The sequence below is a fragment of the Harpegnathos saltator genome, unplaced genomic scaffold, assembly GCF_003227715.2.
Source record: "Harpegnathos saltator strain DR-91 unplaced genomic scaffold, Hsal_v8.6 scaffold295, whole genome shotgun sequence".
Classification (NCBI taxonomy): Eukaryota; Metazoa; Arthropoda; class Insecta; order Hymenoptera; family Formicidae; genus Harpegnathos; species Harpegnathos saltator.
The window spans coordinates 1,043,952-1,061,604 of NW_020230089.1; the positions used below are offsets into that span (position 1 = coordinate 1,043,952).

The 17,653-nt window shown below is 51.1% G+C and overlaps 1 protein-coding gene across 4 annotated transcripts in view; it reads left to right on the forward strand.

Annotated features, from left to right (window-relative positions):
- The window catches only part of LOC105188791 (discoidin domain-containing receptor 2), a 148,257-nt gene that overhangs the window by 104,842 nt on the left and 25,762 nt on the right, over nucleotides 1-17,653 (forward strand). For all 4 annotated transcript variants that reach the window (XM_011150425.3, XM_011150424.3, XM_025299878.1 and 1 more), the window contains one exon: nucleotides 14,540-14,645. In XM_011150425.3, the coding sequence (XP_011148727.1) occupies nucleotides 14,540-14,645 (106 nt within the window). The remainder of the gene's footprint in view (nucleotides 1-14,539; nucleotides 14,646-17,653) is intronic.

Genomic DNA, 17,653 nt, shown 5'->3' on the forward strand with positions numbered 1-17,653 from the left:
TTGACGAGCGATTATTAAAGATTTAAATAGCCATCGATATGATCGCGTTCAAGGAGGAAAATTATGTCACCGACACGTGACGAGTAAACAACACGCACGATACGAGGGTAGTCCCAGAAGTATCTGACCTGACGTATAGATAGCGGTTGTTGTTCGAAAAGAATGACTATGGTAGAAAGTACCAACCTAAAGGCCCATCTACAATGTAGGCTGTAGGAATAAGGTTTTGAGCGTAAGCAGTAAGAAATGACCAACCATAATCGATTATTGTAAGAATAATCGATTATGATTGGTCCATTTCTTACGGTACAACCTGCCCCCTCTTCCGAGTCCGAGAACGAAATTTGGGTCTCGCGGGGGAATTTCGATTAGATGTGATAAAAATACGTGTTTACATCTCTCGGCAATAATTCTGCCCCCAGAGGTGGTAGAACCGCGGGGGTGCACGTCCGTTCCATCTCCTTGCTCTCCCTGCCTCGTGGTTGCGCCCGATAAAAACAGCAAGGCACCCCGTAGCAAAAGCCTCCTTCTCTCGTGGAGAGAAAGAGAGCGAAGAAGAGCACGTACCGCATTGCCCTTTGGCGCGCATTAAACCTCCGGGCTCGGTTTCTACTCGGCTTGGTTTCCATCCCATTGACTCCGAGCAGCCCGAGCCACCCTCGTGTCAGGTAAACAGGGCGAGAAACTTGCAAAGTATCCGCCAAGAGTTCCCAAGTCAGCCCCGAGAAAGGCTTTTAGGTACTCGTTCGTGAAATCGAGCTCGAAACTTACGTATACGGGACGTATTTCGCACCCGAAGAATTTCTCGAGCGTCGTCGAAAGATGGATCTCGCGATAGCTTCTCTCTGTCTCTGTCTCTGTCCTCTCTCTCTCTCTCTCTCTCTCTCTCTCTCTCTCCCTCTCTCTCTCTTTCCGATTCTCTGCAATACCCTTGTCCCCCTTTTTCTGCGTCCCTCCCTCTCTTCCTCTCGGATGAGCGAGTATACACGCGAGTTGCATGCGCAACGTGTGGTGCGCGTCTACCGTGAAAACGCCGAGTTCCTTTCAAAAAGTAGACTTCAGGAGCGAACACGCTGAGGGAGGCGAGCAACCGCTTATAATCGCCAGCGACATCGCGACATTGTCGGTTGTTCACCGGCGGAAGTTGGCACGAAGCTCGGCTGCTGCAAGGATTCCACCGTGCAAAGCGAGTCAAAGGAGGTTCACGACGGATAACCGTCGCCGATGAGTCCTTGACAAACTTGCCGTCGATACAGCTATAAAGTACCTCCTCCTCTCCCCCCCTTCCCTCTCTCTCTCTCTCTCTCTCTCTCTCTCTCTCGCAACGCGTCAACGCGCGCAGGATAATCGGCTTACGCTCTAAGTACATGCATATCCGCGCGAGACGGCCATTACGAGTGCTCGCACGAATTCGGCAAAGTCGCGAACGCGCATTGCCTTCCTCCGACTCTTCGGGCCCGATCGAGCGGGGGTGCCGCCGCGCGGTGCGCTCATAGTTCGACCTCAAAAGCCGACACTCCGCTGCGTCGCCGTGCCCTTTGATCCGCCGTTCGCGGCGTAGCGGAGTAACTGCGAACACCGCGGCGTACCCCGGCCGGTACGCTCGTTATAATCCCCGGCAGCGACTACGTGGCGCGGTTCCCTAATTAAATCCCACCTGGCTATCAAAACAGCCCGACGTAATACCTCGAAATAACAAGCTCTCGGAATCGCGCCGATCCGGCGCGACGAGATTACCTGTCGGAAAGAAACCTGGCCTGCCTCACCCCCGTCGTCCGGAATCCGGCATGCGCGCGCTTCTCGCCGGCACAGCCGAGAGTGACGATCCGCCGATTTACCCTCGAGATACCATCAGCACCCATCGGATCCAGTTTTTTAGCTGTTGAGTTTCCCCCTCTCGAGCGATTTCAGTTCTCGCGCCTTTTCAATAGGAAAAGCTTCCTTCTCTCTCGTTGCACGGTTTTGCTTTGACATTTGGGACTTTGCGGGGGCGAACGAATACCGTTTGACCCCGGGCCCGAGGGAAGCCGAGGGAAAATATGAATTTTTAACTGTTCGCACAACCGTATTCAGGAAAGATGTTAGTCTTTTGGATACAAGAAACTACAAAAAGTTGAATTTTAATTTAGAATGGAAAGTATAAGAGAGACTACAGGAAACTTGATTGGAATGGGATTGGAACTTAATTTTAAGGCAAAGTTTTAATATCTATTGATCCTTTGAAGCACGAATTTTTCTGTGCAATAATAAAAGAAACTGATTATGTGTATAGAGATCTTCTGGGTCGCTGATTACGAATCCAGAGTCTGAACTTTAAAATTCACAATGGCGGATTCAATATGGCGACTTCAAATGGCTAACTTTGACACGATATTATGGAATTGAAAAATTTTGGAAATTTTTATCCGCCATTATATCCGCCATCCATATTGGATCCACCATCTTGAATTTCGGAAATCTAATAACAAAATCGTTATCAGCTACCCAAAAAACCCCATGTACCTATTTCTGTCGAAATCGAAGAATTTTGAAAATTTTTATCCGCCATATTGGGATCCGTCATTTTGAATTTCGAAATTCTGACCCCGGATTCGTAATTGGCGACCTCGAAAGCGACCTAGGGTATCAATGATCATCCATAACAGCTATAACTGTTCTCTCTGACCCGAATTTTTTGTACAAAAAACATACTTAATAACATAATACTCGAACGAAAATCCAAAAAACAGCAAGAAAGTCGAATGTTTTACACCTGAAAAACGTGAATAATAAAATGAAACAAAAAAGGTGAAACACTCCAGAGTGCCGCTGTGCTCCAAAGCGGCACTTAACTGTTAATTTTCTAGCTGTTAACAGTTTTGTATTTCTTATAACGTAACTGTTGACAATTGCAGAAAAAGCTGCAGAAAAAATTGCAGGAAACCCACTTGCGAGAATGGGTATCACGCGACTGTTATTCTCTCGAAAGATTTTCCAAAGGACCAAAGAAATTTAATCATCTCACCCTGACGGTAGGTATATCGAGCATTAGATCACTTCGATCGACGCGTCAGGCTCTCGCAAACGCGAGTGTCCTCTCATTCACACCGTGGAAGCTCACCTCGCGGCCGCGCGAGCTTCCACGGGAAAGCGCGTTCGCGAAGATCTACTAAAGTTCGCCGTCCCTGGAAGAAATTCTCGGCCGTAGGCGGTGATCGCTGCGGACGTCGACGGGCAACGTCGAAATATATAAATAGCCAGGCGGACGAGAGAGCTCTCTAGAAGGCGGCCGAAAAGGGAGACGATTGCCAGCCCGATCTCCCTCCGCGGTGACCGAACTTGTACATACATCGGGACTGCGTCGGTGAATTCGCGGTCGTGTTAAGCGACGAGCCGGCCGGCCGACCGCTCGCTCGCTCATGGCGAAGGCTGGAGGGCCGACCGGTTAAAGCGCGCATAAATTGCGATGTTAATGTTACCGGCAATACATAAACATGTTGCACGTCGGTCGAATTGTGGCGTCGCGCCGCGTTACGCTGCGCTGCGCAACCCTCGTGTGCGCGCGCGCGCGCGCGCGCACGAGCCGAAGGGGTGTGTTTGCTTTCGTATGTCCGAGGGCGAGAGTAAGCGACGCGTGCCCTCCCCCCTCCGGAACCCGGGGAGAACACTGTGCTTTGCGCGCGCGCGTGTGTGTGTGTGTGTGTTGCGTACTTAATTGCGAAACGCGAGGCCGCTCTCGTGTGCGTGCGTTCGTGCGCGCGTTACAGTCGCGCGCGAGCGATAGGTAATTGTACGGATGTGTCATCCGGCGGGGACGGGTGTATCTGACGTAGCGAAATTTAACGCACGCGACGCACGCGACGCACGAGGGACCGGCGCGATCGCTTTTTCCGCGTTCCGCGCGGGTCGACGGCGGGTCGACACGATGACGCGGCTGGGGGCAGCGTGGATGCGAAGTTACTTTTTGCGGCACATCTATATGGCGTATCTGTATTGTCATCTTCCTGTTCCAGAATGCTAGGAGAGAAAATTATCTCCCGTGTGTCAAGAATGATTTTCCGCGTCTCGGCGAACGATTTCGTTTTCTGACATCTGCTGATGCGGTAAATTTCGCGGCGATTTAAACGCGCACTAATGAAACTGCGAATGTGTAAAAGCACATTAAACAAAGGGGATTTATTGCATCAATTTTAATAACCTTTTTTTAAACGTGCGTCTATTTATTATCTCCCGTCGTAGTGTTAAAATACCGAGAAATAAACATCACACGCGATTGGAATTATAATAAGGGAACGTTTCTTCAGAGACACCTTTGCGAATCTTTTCCGTGAAAATCGCCGCGCAGGAGCGCACAGATACAGGTACAACAATAATCATAATAATAATACGCGGCTGCGGATATGTCGACGCACGGCTGTCACGCCGGATAAATAACGAACGCGATCTCAGTCGCGATTATGCGCGAATGCGTTAATTCGTCGTGTTGATAACTATAAACTGACGTGTATGCGCGCCAACTGACAAAGCGAACGTGCGCGCTTGCGTGTGTCTCGTCGACGCGCACGGATCGAAAGCGGCGCATAGACGGTGGAAATGGCGGAGGGTAAGAGAAGAGGCGTCACGCGAGAACGAGAGAATCCTTCCGCCGTTATGACGTTGTCATCCCTCCGTTACACCAACTCACTCCCTCCCTCCCTCCCTCCCCGCAACGAACCTCCGTCACCCTCGGCCCTCGCGGCCTCCCTCCCCCCCCCGCTCCCGTCTTCCTTTCCAATTATCCGCGGATCCATTAGGGGGACCCGACATGCGACGACGAACGGTGACGAAATTATTGCGGGCAGCCTTCAACGTATTAACATAACAATGCGGCAATTAACGCGTCATTGCCCCCCTTTTCGTCCACGCGCTGTCGCCCACCCACTCGTGCGCCGCCGATGTCACCGATGACAACGACGACGCCGATGACGACGACGATGACAACGACGACGGACGAACGGTCGCAGGGATGTCGCGAATTAGCAAAAATACAACACGCTCCAGATGATGTAGGGAGGGGACAGGAAGGGCATCGCGTTAATCTTCGAGCGAGGATAACTCCATGTCGCGCGAAGCGTGTGTCGTATGTGCGCTTTAAATAGCTCGGCACTGGGGAAAGTGTTTACGCCAGCGTTAAAATACCCGCCGCGGGGATCTGTACGAAGAGATTTTTTTAAGAATGCAGAGCGCGCACGCGTTTTTCTTTATGAAAGTTCTTAAGTATATGACTTTTATTTCCTAACATTTTTTAATAGTTAGGCGGAAGATGATAATGCACGATAAAATATATAATATACTTGTCTCAAGAAATGCTGGAAATTGATGCGATAAATACCTAAACGCCTACCCTTATAAAATACTCGGGAATTTATGCAAACAAACTTTTAGAAGAAACTTTTAGAAAAAAGTGTAAAAGTGGAAAATTAATTAATGAAAATATTAGGAAACAATTTCATACATAAAACATTTTTCGCAAAAAGTTCCTAAAATAATTACAAAAATAATTCAATAATCCCATTTGGAAAAGAATATTCTCAATATTGAAAATACCATGAAATTGTTGATTTACATCCAAATGTTATAATAACAAACGAAATAATTATATCTCTTAATGTACCGCCAGTGTGAGGGAAATTTATAAAAAATATATATATAACGATAATAAACATAAAAATGTACGTTCTGTAAAAACGCGAAGAAATGGGGGGATGCGTCGACGAGCGTGATTTCAGTACTTTGCGTGGTTTGTGGCATGGCAAATAGACGGACACGCGCACGTACACGCAAACACGCGAGCAAAAGGAGGATGAAAGGTCTCAGTCGGTCGTAACCGCTATTTCTCGACGGCCGAAGAAAGCGCGGGTAATTGAAACAATCGCGCATGCGCAGCCCGTCCGCGGATTAGCGGATTATTTGTACGATTGCCAGCCGCTTCGCTGCACAAATATACTCCGCCTGGGGGTTCGTAAGATACACTTATCAAAACACACCCCGGTTATCATTACGACTTGTCACTCCTTTGTACGGCTGCCGAGTGCGCGGCCGTTAATATCCGCCGACAGCTTCTGCGCCCGGGACTTGTTTGAAAGGCGCGATTATTCCTCGGACAAAGACACCGCCCCGACACTTTCTGCACGTGTACGTCGTATGTCTCGCTCTCGGATATAAAATCCCCGCGCGCGCGACGTAAACATTCTCAAGCCCGGCTATTCCGACATCTGTTTCTTACCCTCGCGCGCGAGCACGCTCTCTCCTCTCTCTGCCAGCGCGACTCCTCGCAAGCCGGCCGGCTGGCTTGATCGCGCGCCAACGAAGCCGGCGACAGTTTACGCTCGCTCGTTCGCTCGCTCGTGCACGACCGATTCTTCATCGGGGGGGGGAAGAAGATCCCTCTTCCCTCTTCCCTCCGGTGCCCTCACCCCTAACGATCTCCGGATAAATCGCCTCGAGTGCAATCGACTTAACCCTCCGTTCGCGTCTCGTCGTCGTCGTCGTCGCGACGGCGCAGCCTTTGGATACATCGACGCGGCAAACGTGGAAGAGAAGGAGGATGAATCGAGTGAATCAAGTGGGATTGACACGTTGAAAGGGGCGTCAGCTCGGCAGAGACGTCGAGCGAAATAATCCGCGGCTTTCCGCTCGCGCTCGCGGATCTCGATTTGACGACGTGACGCGACACGGCGTCTCTCTTCCGGGCATCGCAGTTCTCTGGCTGGTGGATGGAGAGAGTATAAATACGCGAAAAGGGCGGCGATTATCGGCTCGACGCGCGCTCCGGATGAGCGAACCCCTTGGTCGCGTCTCGCCGTCGACGTCGCGGAATGTGTGTATCGAGCATCGCGAGAATCCGCCGGCTGAATCTCCGAGGGACGTCGAGTCGCTCGAGACGCGCGCGCGCGCCGCTGAAAGGACGTCAACTGTCAGCGGTTGAGCGACGACGTCGACGACGTCGACGACGTCGAGTGTAATAATCCCCCGACTTTCGGGATCGAAGGGCGCCCGTCAATCCGCCCCGCGGATCCGTATTTTCATAAGGCCAACCCACGAAGGCAAACACCGCGCGCCTCGTTCTCGCGCGGCCACGAAGGGTTCGCTCGCGCTCGCGCGTGTTCCGAAACCTTGTACTCTCGGGCGATGTGGTTGACTGTGATGCGAAGCGAAAGAATTAGACGATACGAGAGGGACGACGGCGCCCCGTCGGCCGGCAGGAAGTGCTTTATCGAGGAAGGATTTGTTTTCTCAACAGACGCGCAGAGAAGCTCGCCTTCGCCTCGGCCGATCGTCGCCACCTGCGCTGGGCGGCTATTTGATAAATGACGATGTCTGAGAGATGACGTCTCTCTGATTTTGTGCGATAATTTGTAATTGCGGATTTCTAAGATAATGTAATTCTAGGGAAGAAGAGAAAGGGGGAGTTTCCGACGTATAAACATTTCTAAAATTTCGGGATGGCAAATTTGTCCAAGTTCTAATGTAATTTTAATCTTATACAATTTTCCCGATTATTCTTAATTGCTCGCTCAATTTCCCGGGGTGGAATCTCACTCGAAACGAAAAGTAATTCACTGCCCTGTGAGAGAAGATCGGTTGATTTAATAACGTGACAATCACATCATTTGCGTTTCGCTTGAAGGGCTGAAATATTTCTGACTTTTAAAAAGCGAATTTAATTGTTGAGGATCAGAAACTTCGTATTCTCCGAGCAAAACGCTCGCTTCAATTTTGTCGTTGTTATGTTAATTTAACTAATCTTTTTTTCTGCGCGTAGAAGCGAAAATACTGCCACTAGGAATCGTAAAATTGAATATTTCACTTAAGCTTGAAGTGGATTCTGGGGAGCTTCGTGCGAGTGAATGTTTCAGTCGATTAGAATAAATTTGTCCCTGCGAGACGGCGGAATATGTCAGATTAACTCTTCAATCTCGAGTGAAAATATTCACAGTGCACTGTTCAGAATTCCACTGTGAGAAGTTCACTTTCTGTGATGGATGGAAAATCACTCGAATCCGAGTAACTCGTTGTCACTTCTCGAGCAAAATTTCACCGCATGAAATCCAAAGTGATTTCCAATCATAAATAATAACGAGTAGGAGTTTTTTTCTTCGTTCGCGCGAGTCGCGTAAAAATATGACAACACATCTTAATAGCGTGTTAAATACGTATTCTTTAGCATCAACTTGGTTTTTTTCATAATTGTTTCCTTTTTTACGCCTTCATCAATTTAATATCAATTACAAGATTTTTATTTTGTTTTGTATTTTTTTTTTTTTTCTATAGACCTTTTGATATTAATTTTGCCGTTCTGTGCCCCTTAATATCAATTTATAAATTTCTACTCGGTGTGTTCTCTGAGAGTTAGGCCTTAGAGCGATAATATATAAACGCGCTTATCTATCTATTCATCTATCAAATAACCACATTGCCACCCGCAGTGTGGGAAAAGCACGATACGTTCCTCGGAATTATGACTTCTCGGCGTCGCAAAGATAGGGGAGGATTGATCGACACGCGAAATATACGAGGCGCTTTCATAGAGAGCGCGAAACCTTTCGTGTTTCTTATTTCCTCCCTCGCCCTCATTCTCACGTCGAATTGAGAAGTCGATGCGAATTCGGTCGGATCTTCAGGAATAGGAAGCTATTAGCAGTAGTCTCTCCCCCACCCTTATACGGGGGGGGGAGAGACGTCAAATATACCGCGTTCGCGTCGTGATATCGCACGATATCGTATCTATTAACGGCCCTCGTCGACGAATAAAACTGCTTAGTTTTGATAAATCCAGGCCACGAAGGCGCACGAACTCCCGCTGCAAAAGGGGTTGTGCGCACCGCGGCCGACCCTCCCCGGCCTCTAAGCAACGCACGCAACTCGAGACGGTGATTTCCAGTCCGCGGCAGCGGGTAACGCCTGAGGGGGCTGCGAGAATGGAACGACCACCGCGTGGTGTGGAGGAAGAAGGGTGTGCGAGGAACGGTGGACAGGGTGGCGAAAGAGAGACAGAAGAAGAGAAAACGGGAGAACGAGCGAACGCGAGGACGAAAGCGAGAGGGAGAGAAAGAAAGAGACCTTGGGGAAGTAGGAGGGACGAAAGGGCCGCGTAAAAGTAGTACTTCCGTTCTGCCAGCCGTCGCGGCGCCAGGGGGACGGGCATGCGCGTTCCCTCGTCGTGCTCGCATTCTCCCTCTCTCTCTCTCTTTTGGAGCGAGTAGTTACCTTCCACCTAGAACGAATGTTTGTTTTCCCTGAAAGAGGCGAAAATGGCTCCCCGGGTCCCCGACAATACCCAGGGAAACGCCGCGCCTCGCTCTTCGGTGCCGGTGCTGCGAAAGGGCGCAGCGCGCCCGCCCCGCCGTTGCCCTCACGAACTTCTTTCGAGGTCGACGCTCTCTCGCAAACATTCATTCTAATTTCGCCGCTGGAGACCGGAAAACGGGCGCGGCGCAGTGGCTTAGCTGAGAAAGGAAGAGGAAGAGAGAGAGAGAGAGAGAGAGAGAGAGAGAGAGGGGTCGCGCGAGCAGGTGTCCACCTGCGAATTTCGCGGCACGAGAATGTAACGAAGTAACGCGAGCGAGCGACCAAACGGAGAGGCGGGATGGGAGGGAGGGAGGGAGGGAGGGAGGGAGAGACAAGAGGGTGATTATCGTTAGCGCACGAGTCAGCGGATAGTTTTCGAGTCGCGACGGGGGAATTCAATCTGCGCTTAATCTCGACGTCGCGACGGTGCAGGTATGAAAGTACACCTGACACCTGATACACAACGATACACCGAGTGTGTGGCGCTCTCGGGGAGAAGAGTCTCGAGTTTCGCGAGATTTCCCGGAGATCCGGGATTCGCGTTTCGCTGCGACGCTTCGGCCAAAACATACGATTCTTTCGGCACATTTTCGCCCGGAGGCAATTAATAGGGACACACGCTGTTGCGCTCGCGATTATCTCACTCGCGCGCGCGCGCGCGCACGCGCTAATACGTTCGCGTGACATTTGAAGGTACGCGTTTGAACTCACTCGTGCGGGAGACAGCTCGTCTACATTGCGATTAGCCGAGATCGACCTTTTCGTGCGAAAGAAGAGAGCGGGGGAGAGGGAGAGAGGAACGAGGAAGCAAAAAACAAGCAAGAAGAACGAAATTGCGTTAAACCAGAGATTAGGCGTGCGAGTGATGATTTATACGCTAATATCGCGCTGCAACGAGCCGGCTAGGGAAAGGAGGAAAGAGAAGGAGGAAAGAGAGGGAGGACGCAGGGAAGGTTTAATATGTTTTTCGTGAAAGTCCCGGTGCGTAATTAATTTACATTCGCGCCCGAGAAGAGAAGTGCGAGCGAGCGTACCGAAAGCCGACCGCGACTCAGCTCCGGTGCGCCGTCATTAATAATAATCTCGGAATTAACAAAGGAAGGGCGATGCGAATTATTAAATTCACCGAGATAGAAAAGCCCCGCGCTGTGTTGTCGGTCGGTGTCTACCATCTCTCTCTCTCTCTCTCTTTCTCTTCTCTCTCTCTCTCTCTCTCTCTCTCTCTCTCTCTCTCTCTCTCTCGCTCCTCGCTCTCACAACCCTACGCTTCCTCTATTTTTCTTCCCTACTCCCTTCCACCTCCGCCCCGTCCTCCAGTCGCCCTAATTTGCCGGGAGATTCGTTAGTCTTCTGTGCAATTTGCTTTACCATTATTATAAAAGCCGCGCTAATTATTCGTCGCGCTCATCTGCGCAAAGGCCGGTATCTTTGACTCCGCGTGTAACCAGCCCGCGAAACGTGGGAACCGCGAAATTGGACGGGACGTGATGTGTGCAAAAGCCACTGCGACGAGCCCGCGCCGTGCGCCGCGGCGGCACGCGGCTTCAAATTATACAGCCCGTCGCCCCTCCGTGCCAATGTATTTTCTTAAAGAGAAAGAGAAAGAGAATTACGTGGAAGAATTATAAGATTTCCACGTATCGTAATGGTTTTCTCCGCCCGTGCGGCGCCCCGAGTGCGTATTAAATTATTAGAGTCGAGCCTGTTTCTCTCTCTCTCTCTCTCTCTCTCTCTCTCTCATTTTCCATCTCTTTCTCACGCGGCCGCGGATGAAGACGTGACTCTCGCGCCGGTGTTAAAGGTTAATCCCGAAGCATTCTCAGTTTGCCAAGGAGAAGAAGGAGTGGTTCGCTACTCGAGAGCGACGTGGATGCTCGTCGCGCGAGGACAAACGACGCTCGCGCTCGCTCGCACGCGCGCTTGTAAAGAGGAGATTTACGATATTGTGCAATTCCTAGATCCCCAACAGATCGCGCGAGCCGCGCTCATTGAGTTGCCTCAGCTCGAGCGTGTGGAGGTCTGGATTCGACGATGAGAGCGAGAGAGAAGGAAGGGAAGAGAGAATAAGATGCATCGAAGATAGCGGGAGGGAAAAAGAGAGCGAGACACACACAGAAAGAGAGAGAGAGAGAGAGAGAGAGAGAGAGAGAGAGAGAGAGAGAGAAACATTTCAATTACTATTTCGGTATTTTAGGACCCGCGGAAAATCGTTTATCAACTCGACGTGCATGTAGACATACGCGAGAACATGTACGAAATAGAAGCACAGGGGAGTCCCCCCATCCCCCTTCCTTCCTTAGGTGCTCGTAACGCGCTCGTGGAATCCCAAGACTATCAAATAACGACAAGTACAAAACCCGGCGGCGGTGCACGCGTCGGATACGCACAGACACATACACGCACACGCATGACGGAAGAATTTTTCGCCGGGAATTTATTACAATTTTTCTTTTACAATCTACATGTTGCCTCTCGTCAAGCGTACTGCATTCTCTTTCTCTCCCCCTGCCCCTACTCTCTCGCGCCGCTTGTTCGTCGACCGTTTCGTGGTTGTCTCGGGTTTCGCGGAGGAGCCGTCTTCAGAAAGAAGCGGTTATCAGTTTGACAGTGACGCGGTTAAAGGCGGAGAGCGAGAGAAAGAGGAAGAGAGCAAAAGCGATAGATAGAGAGAGAGAGAGAGAGAGAGAGAAGGAGAGGGAAAAGAACGTAGCTGCGGCGTGCGCGAGGAGGGTTGCAAAGACATTCAATTTCCCTCTTCTCGCGGATGGAGGGCGGCACACACCCTTCCGTTCGGAGCTGTCACTCCCTGAGAGTTATGGTCGCCGAATGAGTGGCTGGGGCGGGCCAAACGTCGCATAACTTACTTCTTCTTCTTCTTCCTCCTTCTCCTCCTCCTCCTCGCTCGTTTCTGCGCTCTTTTCCAGGATGTCTATAAATACGAGAATCGAACCTGCCTGCCTGCCTGCCTGCCTGCCTGCCTGCCTGCCTGCCTGCCTGCCTCCATTGCCTGCCTGCCTGCCTACCCCAACCATTCGGCAGGCGACGGATGCGACTTTCGTTGCTCGCGCGAGACGCCTGACCGAGCAGCGGAAGAAGCGAGAGCAGACCGCGCCACGATCGATTTCCGGGAATCTCCGCGGATCGCACTGCCGGGGAGCACCGATTACGGCTCTTATTTGTCGGGGCGCATTTTTCACCCCCTCCGACCATGGCGACCGGCGGCGAGAGTCGCGACGCCCGAGAGAGTATTCTTCTGTCGCGAGTATTTTTGGCCGGCACGGCCACGGGGCTTGCCGATGATTACCGGAAATTCCGCCACGCGTGATTGTTTCTCCGTCTCTACGGGCGATGGAAATAAAGCGCTGCGAGAGGAACGGCGATATAACGGGAGAAGCGGCGGCGTTATTTTTACTCCTTTACGAATTGTTACTCGCGCCTCTTTCTCTCTACCTCTAGAGAGAGAGAGAGAGAGAGAGAGAGAGAGAGAGAGAGAGAGAGAGAGAGAGAGAGAGAGAGAGAGAGAGGGAGGGAGGGAGAGAAAGAGAAAGAGAGTGAGAAGACGTCTCGTCTGTCCGACTCGCTGGTGTCTCGCGCTTAACGGATCATTAAGGGATCATTAAGGGGTCCGCCATTGAAGGGGTTCGTGCGAGTGGGCGTCTGAATCTTGGCGGGCGTCGCGATAAATTTTTATTCCCTTCTCCTATCCGGCACGACGACTCCAAGTTTCGCGAGCGGCGCTCGGAGAAAAAGTACGAGATGTTTACAACCCTCTTATTTTCGACGTCCTCCGGACGACGGTGCCAGACTTCCGCGACGATGAAGAACGGGACGGGCGGGCGGATGGGCGAGGGAGGAAAAGTTTGTGGATTCAAGATCGTCGGACGAATAAACGAGCTCGATAATCGTTCACGGTGCCGACGACGCTTCAGGAAACAGCTGTCGTTACGGCCATTCGGGACTGAATTTTCCAGCGGGATTTATCGAGTTTGCCGAAGAGCCGCCGTCGTCTCTCGCTGCGATTTCTCGCTAAAGAACTGTATATCATCCGCTCGTTTCCCGAGAATCCTGGCGCGATCTCGAGCTACGCCAACAGATCCGCTTTGACCGCTCTTCACTCAAGGTATAACGGCCGTTCTCGTTCGCGAGCAGCGGCTTTGATCGTCAGCCAGTCGGCCGGCCGACCAGCCAGAGCTGGCTCGTATAATTTCGGGTCATCCGCACCACTTATTCGCCTTCGATTCCAAATGGAATTCCCAGTATCGCGTCATGCGCCGTAATTATCGCGAGCTGGCAAAAACGGGGCGCTCCGAAGCGCCGTTCGCGCGCTGGACTTCTTCTTCGAGCCCAGAGAAACCTGCCGGAACGCCGACTCGAGCGAATCACGCGGCTTTAATTGGGAAAAAGTAACCTTGCAACATTGCAATGCATAACGGAAGCCCGATGAACTCGAGATTTGCTTCTCGCCGTAAAGAAGGGCACCACGACTTCGTTGCAAATTCGTTCTGGAGGATAATCGTTCGATCCTCTGGACGAGCAAGAAAATTCTCAAATAATAGGTGAGAAACTAAAAAGCTTCCGGCACATAATAAAGCTTATTTGTCGTTGATAAATTTATTAACAGCAAGGGATAAAATGTCCTGTTTCTAAAAAGAATTTAATCAAAACATTGAAACTCGGCAAGTTTCGATTAAGAAATTATAATGTTGTAATAAAATTTATTATCTCGTTGACACATTTATTAGTAGATTATAATAAATTTTATTACCACATGTAATAACCTTTACTACAACTTTCCAAGAGGTTAAACTTTTTTGCTAAATTTTCTTAAGGAAGTAGTATAAAAAATTCTGTTTCTCCCTTCTCTGGAATTAAAGTTGGAAATTGTGTTTAAATGGTTCAAACGAGTCCTAATGACGAGCTCTAGGTGGAATTTTGCTGAATTCTTTCCTTAACTCGGCAGATACGTAACGTTGAAAACTAAAGAAAAGTAACTTGGAAAATTGCGCCCAAGCAGAATTCTCGCCGGAAACGGAAAGTTTAAAAGTCCGAAACGGAGTGCTGAAAAAAAAAAAACAAAAAAATTTCGGACAATTCCTCGCACTGCTCGATTACTCCGACGTCTCGCCTAAAGTAGAATCTCGCGCGAGGAAGTTCACGTCGCTCGCTCGTCTATTCGTTCGTTCTCGCTGTCGGGCGTGCATATAATTGAAGCGATTTCCTTTATTCGCAGCACAATGCATCGCACCCCTGGGGATGGAGTCGGGCGCGATTCCCGATACGGACATCACTGCGAGCTCCAGCTTCGACAGCGGAAACGTCGGGCCGCATCACGGACGGTGAGTGAATTACTGATTCGTTTATGCAGCGCATCGCACGTATCCGATGCAATACAAATCCGGAAATTTCATCATATTAGCTCCGCTACAGAGCGTGAAAAACGCAACGGCGCGGCGCTCACCGCGAGGCGACACATCGACGGCGCATAACGCGGCGATATATTCAAATCCTAGAACCTGATCATTCGCCCTACACTCGTCAAGTTGTGTGTGTATGTGTGTGTATATATGTGTGTGTGTGTGTGTGTGTGTGTGTGCTAACCGTTAAAACGTTGCGGAGCGAGAGGCGCGAATCGGTATCCTTGGCGTTTTAATCCCTGACAACCGGAAACGTCGATTTACGTCTTGAGAAGACAGAAACGCGCTACAGCTGCGACGATCTGCAAGCTTGCGATAATTATCTCAGCACATCGCGATAATAATTCTCAGGAGATACATCTCGCCGTTGCACACAGAATACGTCGGGAGACTGGCCGTGCCGAATGTAGCAACCTTTTAGTATCTTTTTCAGCAACTGCACTTTGGTCAGTTCCGCTTGGTGTTTGCATATGTGTTAACCGGCAGAGCCCGGCCGCGAACTTCTCGATCCGTCCGCTCATAACTCGCTCTCGATGGGGCTATTTAAGACTTCGACGTTCCAACGATCCAGCGGAAGCGACGGCGAGCCGACCAGGCGGAGTCATCGGCTTCGTGGAACGCGATACGTCATCGACTAGCTCAGGACGACGGCGTTTCGACGGCGTGTCGTACGGACGATACGTCCGTCATCCTGTCGATTCTCTCTCTCTCTCTCTCTCTCCCTCTCTCTCTCCCCCCTCTCTCTCTCTCTCTCTCAGTCATCTCCCGGAGAGAGAGAGAGAGAGAGAGAGAGAGAGGGGGGGAGTCCAGACGATCAAGAATTCGAGCGGTCGGCCCGAGTATTAATCACGTCCTACTAAATCGCGCGACGTCTAAATTCGGCCTTCGAGCCGCGCGATGAGGATTAATGACGCGTCCGGTACATCCCGCATGCGGTAGTACCATTTGTGTATCGACCGTACCGAAGACCCCTCGAACATCATCGTCATCATCGTCGACGACGACGACGTCGTCGTCGTGGCAGACGCGCGCACATTCGCCGCATACCCGCGTCGCATACTCCTTTGATTACGCGCGTCAGCTAATTACCGTTCCGAGACGAGACAAACACGAGACGGAACGGTACGAGTCGACGGATGGCGGGGAGGGGGAGGGAAGAAGGAGAGACGGCACGAGTGAGGCTGGGACGGATGTCCAAACACGAGGAGGAATCCTCGTGCCGAGACCACCTACGGCGCTAATAAAGGCTCGCGAGAGGCGAGCTCGCGCGGAAGACGCGCGACCGCCCTTCCTCGGCCGTAATTGAAATTCTGCGGAGGCATTAGTCGCGGCCGCGGCGCGTGAATTTTCAATATTCCGTACGTATCGCGCGCGCGCGCGCGCGCGCGCCATCGGGCCGTCAGCGCTGATCAATCATCGAGGCGTGCGAGCGCGGCGACGAAAGAAATTAATCGCGTAAAATTAAGCGCGGCGCATCGAGGCGCGCCAAGGCTGAGATCGTGTCGGTCGGATCGGGATGGAAACTTGTATGTGTGTGTTACTTTGTGTGTATGTGTCTGTGTGTCTGTGTGTCGAGAGGAGACAATTTCGCAATCGACCAGCGCGAGAGAGTCCCTTCGGCGAGGTCGCGCATCATCGCGCACGCGACGCGCGACGGACCGATCGCACGTCGCCCGATTAGACTCGCCGTCGTCTTTCGCGACATTGCCGAGGCTTCGCTCGATGTTGCGGGCTTCCCGGTGAATACCCTATTTGCCTATCCGTTTACCGAAAATCGAGCCGCCGCTCGATACGCCGTCGAAACGATCGGTCGCCTCGCCGACTGTTCATCGACCGAATCTTCATGTATCTTGCGCAGTTTACGGCTGTGATCAGATACGGCAAATTGAAAGTATACAGGTGACGCGAGAATGTCACGCGAGGTTTCCCGGGATTTTGTCAACACGGGATTGAACAGAGTTAATCACGACGTGGCGAAACGCTTGTGCATCTGGACGTCGCGACGTGAGCTCGAATAAATGAATTTCCTTTAAATCTACATTTGGAAATACGTAACTCTTTACGGAGGAGGGGGACAATCATCAATTATCCCTGTCATTATCTTATCATTCATATTCATGTATTATAATATTCATATTGTATTCATCGCGTCCTCTTATTATCGTATCATATTGACATATATACAATATATCCGTTATTAAATCAATCGCAAAATCTAATTACGTCCATAACCTAACATAGTTAGCCGCGACGCGTATTATAAATCACGTACAGACGGCGAAACGCTCCCCGAGAAGGGCGGGAAGAATCGCTCGGAAGAACGCCGGGGCTACGTTCGCACGAGAGAATGAGAGAGAGGATTCCATTCACCTCAGTAACGGCAACGCTCGCGGATCACTCGCCAAGGCCGTCGGAGGGGCGACGCGCGATCCCTCTCGTTCGACGAACCATTCCTCCCGATAATCGGCCTCTCGATCCCGCCCGAGGACGCGCTCCGATTCCGCCGACGTGGCAGCTCTCGCGGCTTCAAGTCGGCGTAATCGTCCGTCCCGAGATTTATCGCGGGCCCGGCCCGCGCGCGGAATGTCTTTGATGCCCCCGGACTGTATCAAAGTGGCAGCCCGGCCAGTTCGAGGCCTCTTAATGGGCTATGAGTTATGACCCCTCTCGCGGTGGTGGATATTACTTCTGTCTCTCTCCCCCCTCTCTCTCTCTCTCTCTCTCTCTTTCTCTCTCTTTCTAGTCGCCTCGCTGCCTTCGAAAGTCTCTCTCGCTCGCACACACTCGTATGTGCCGTCTTTCCTTTCTTTCTCTCTTTCTACCGCACTTCTCTCCTCGTCTTCTCGTACTCTGACGCTGTTTCGTCGTGTTTTCTCTCTCTCTCTCTCTCTCTCTATCTCTCTTTCCTTCGTCTGGTTGCCAAACCGCGT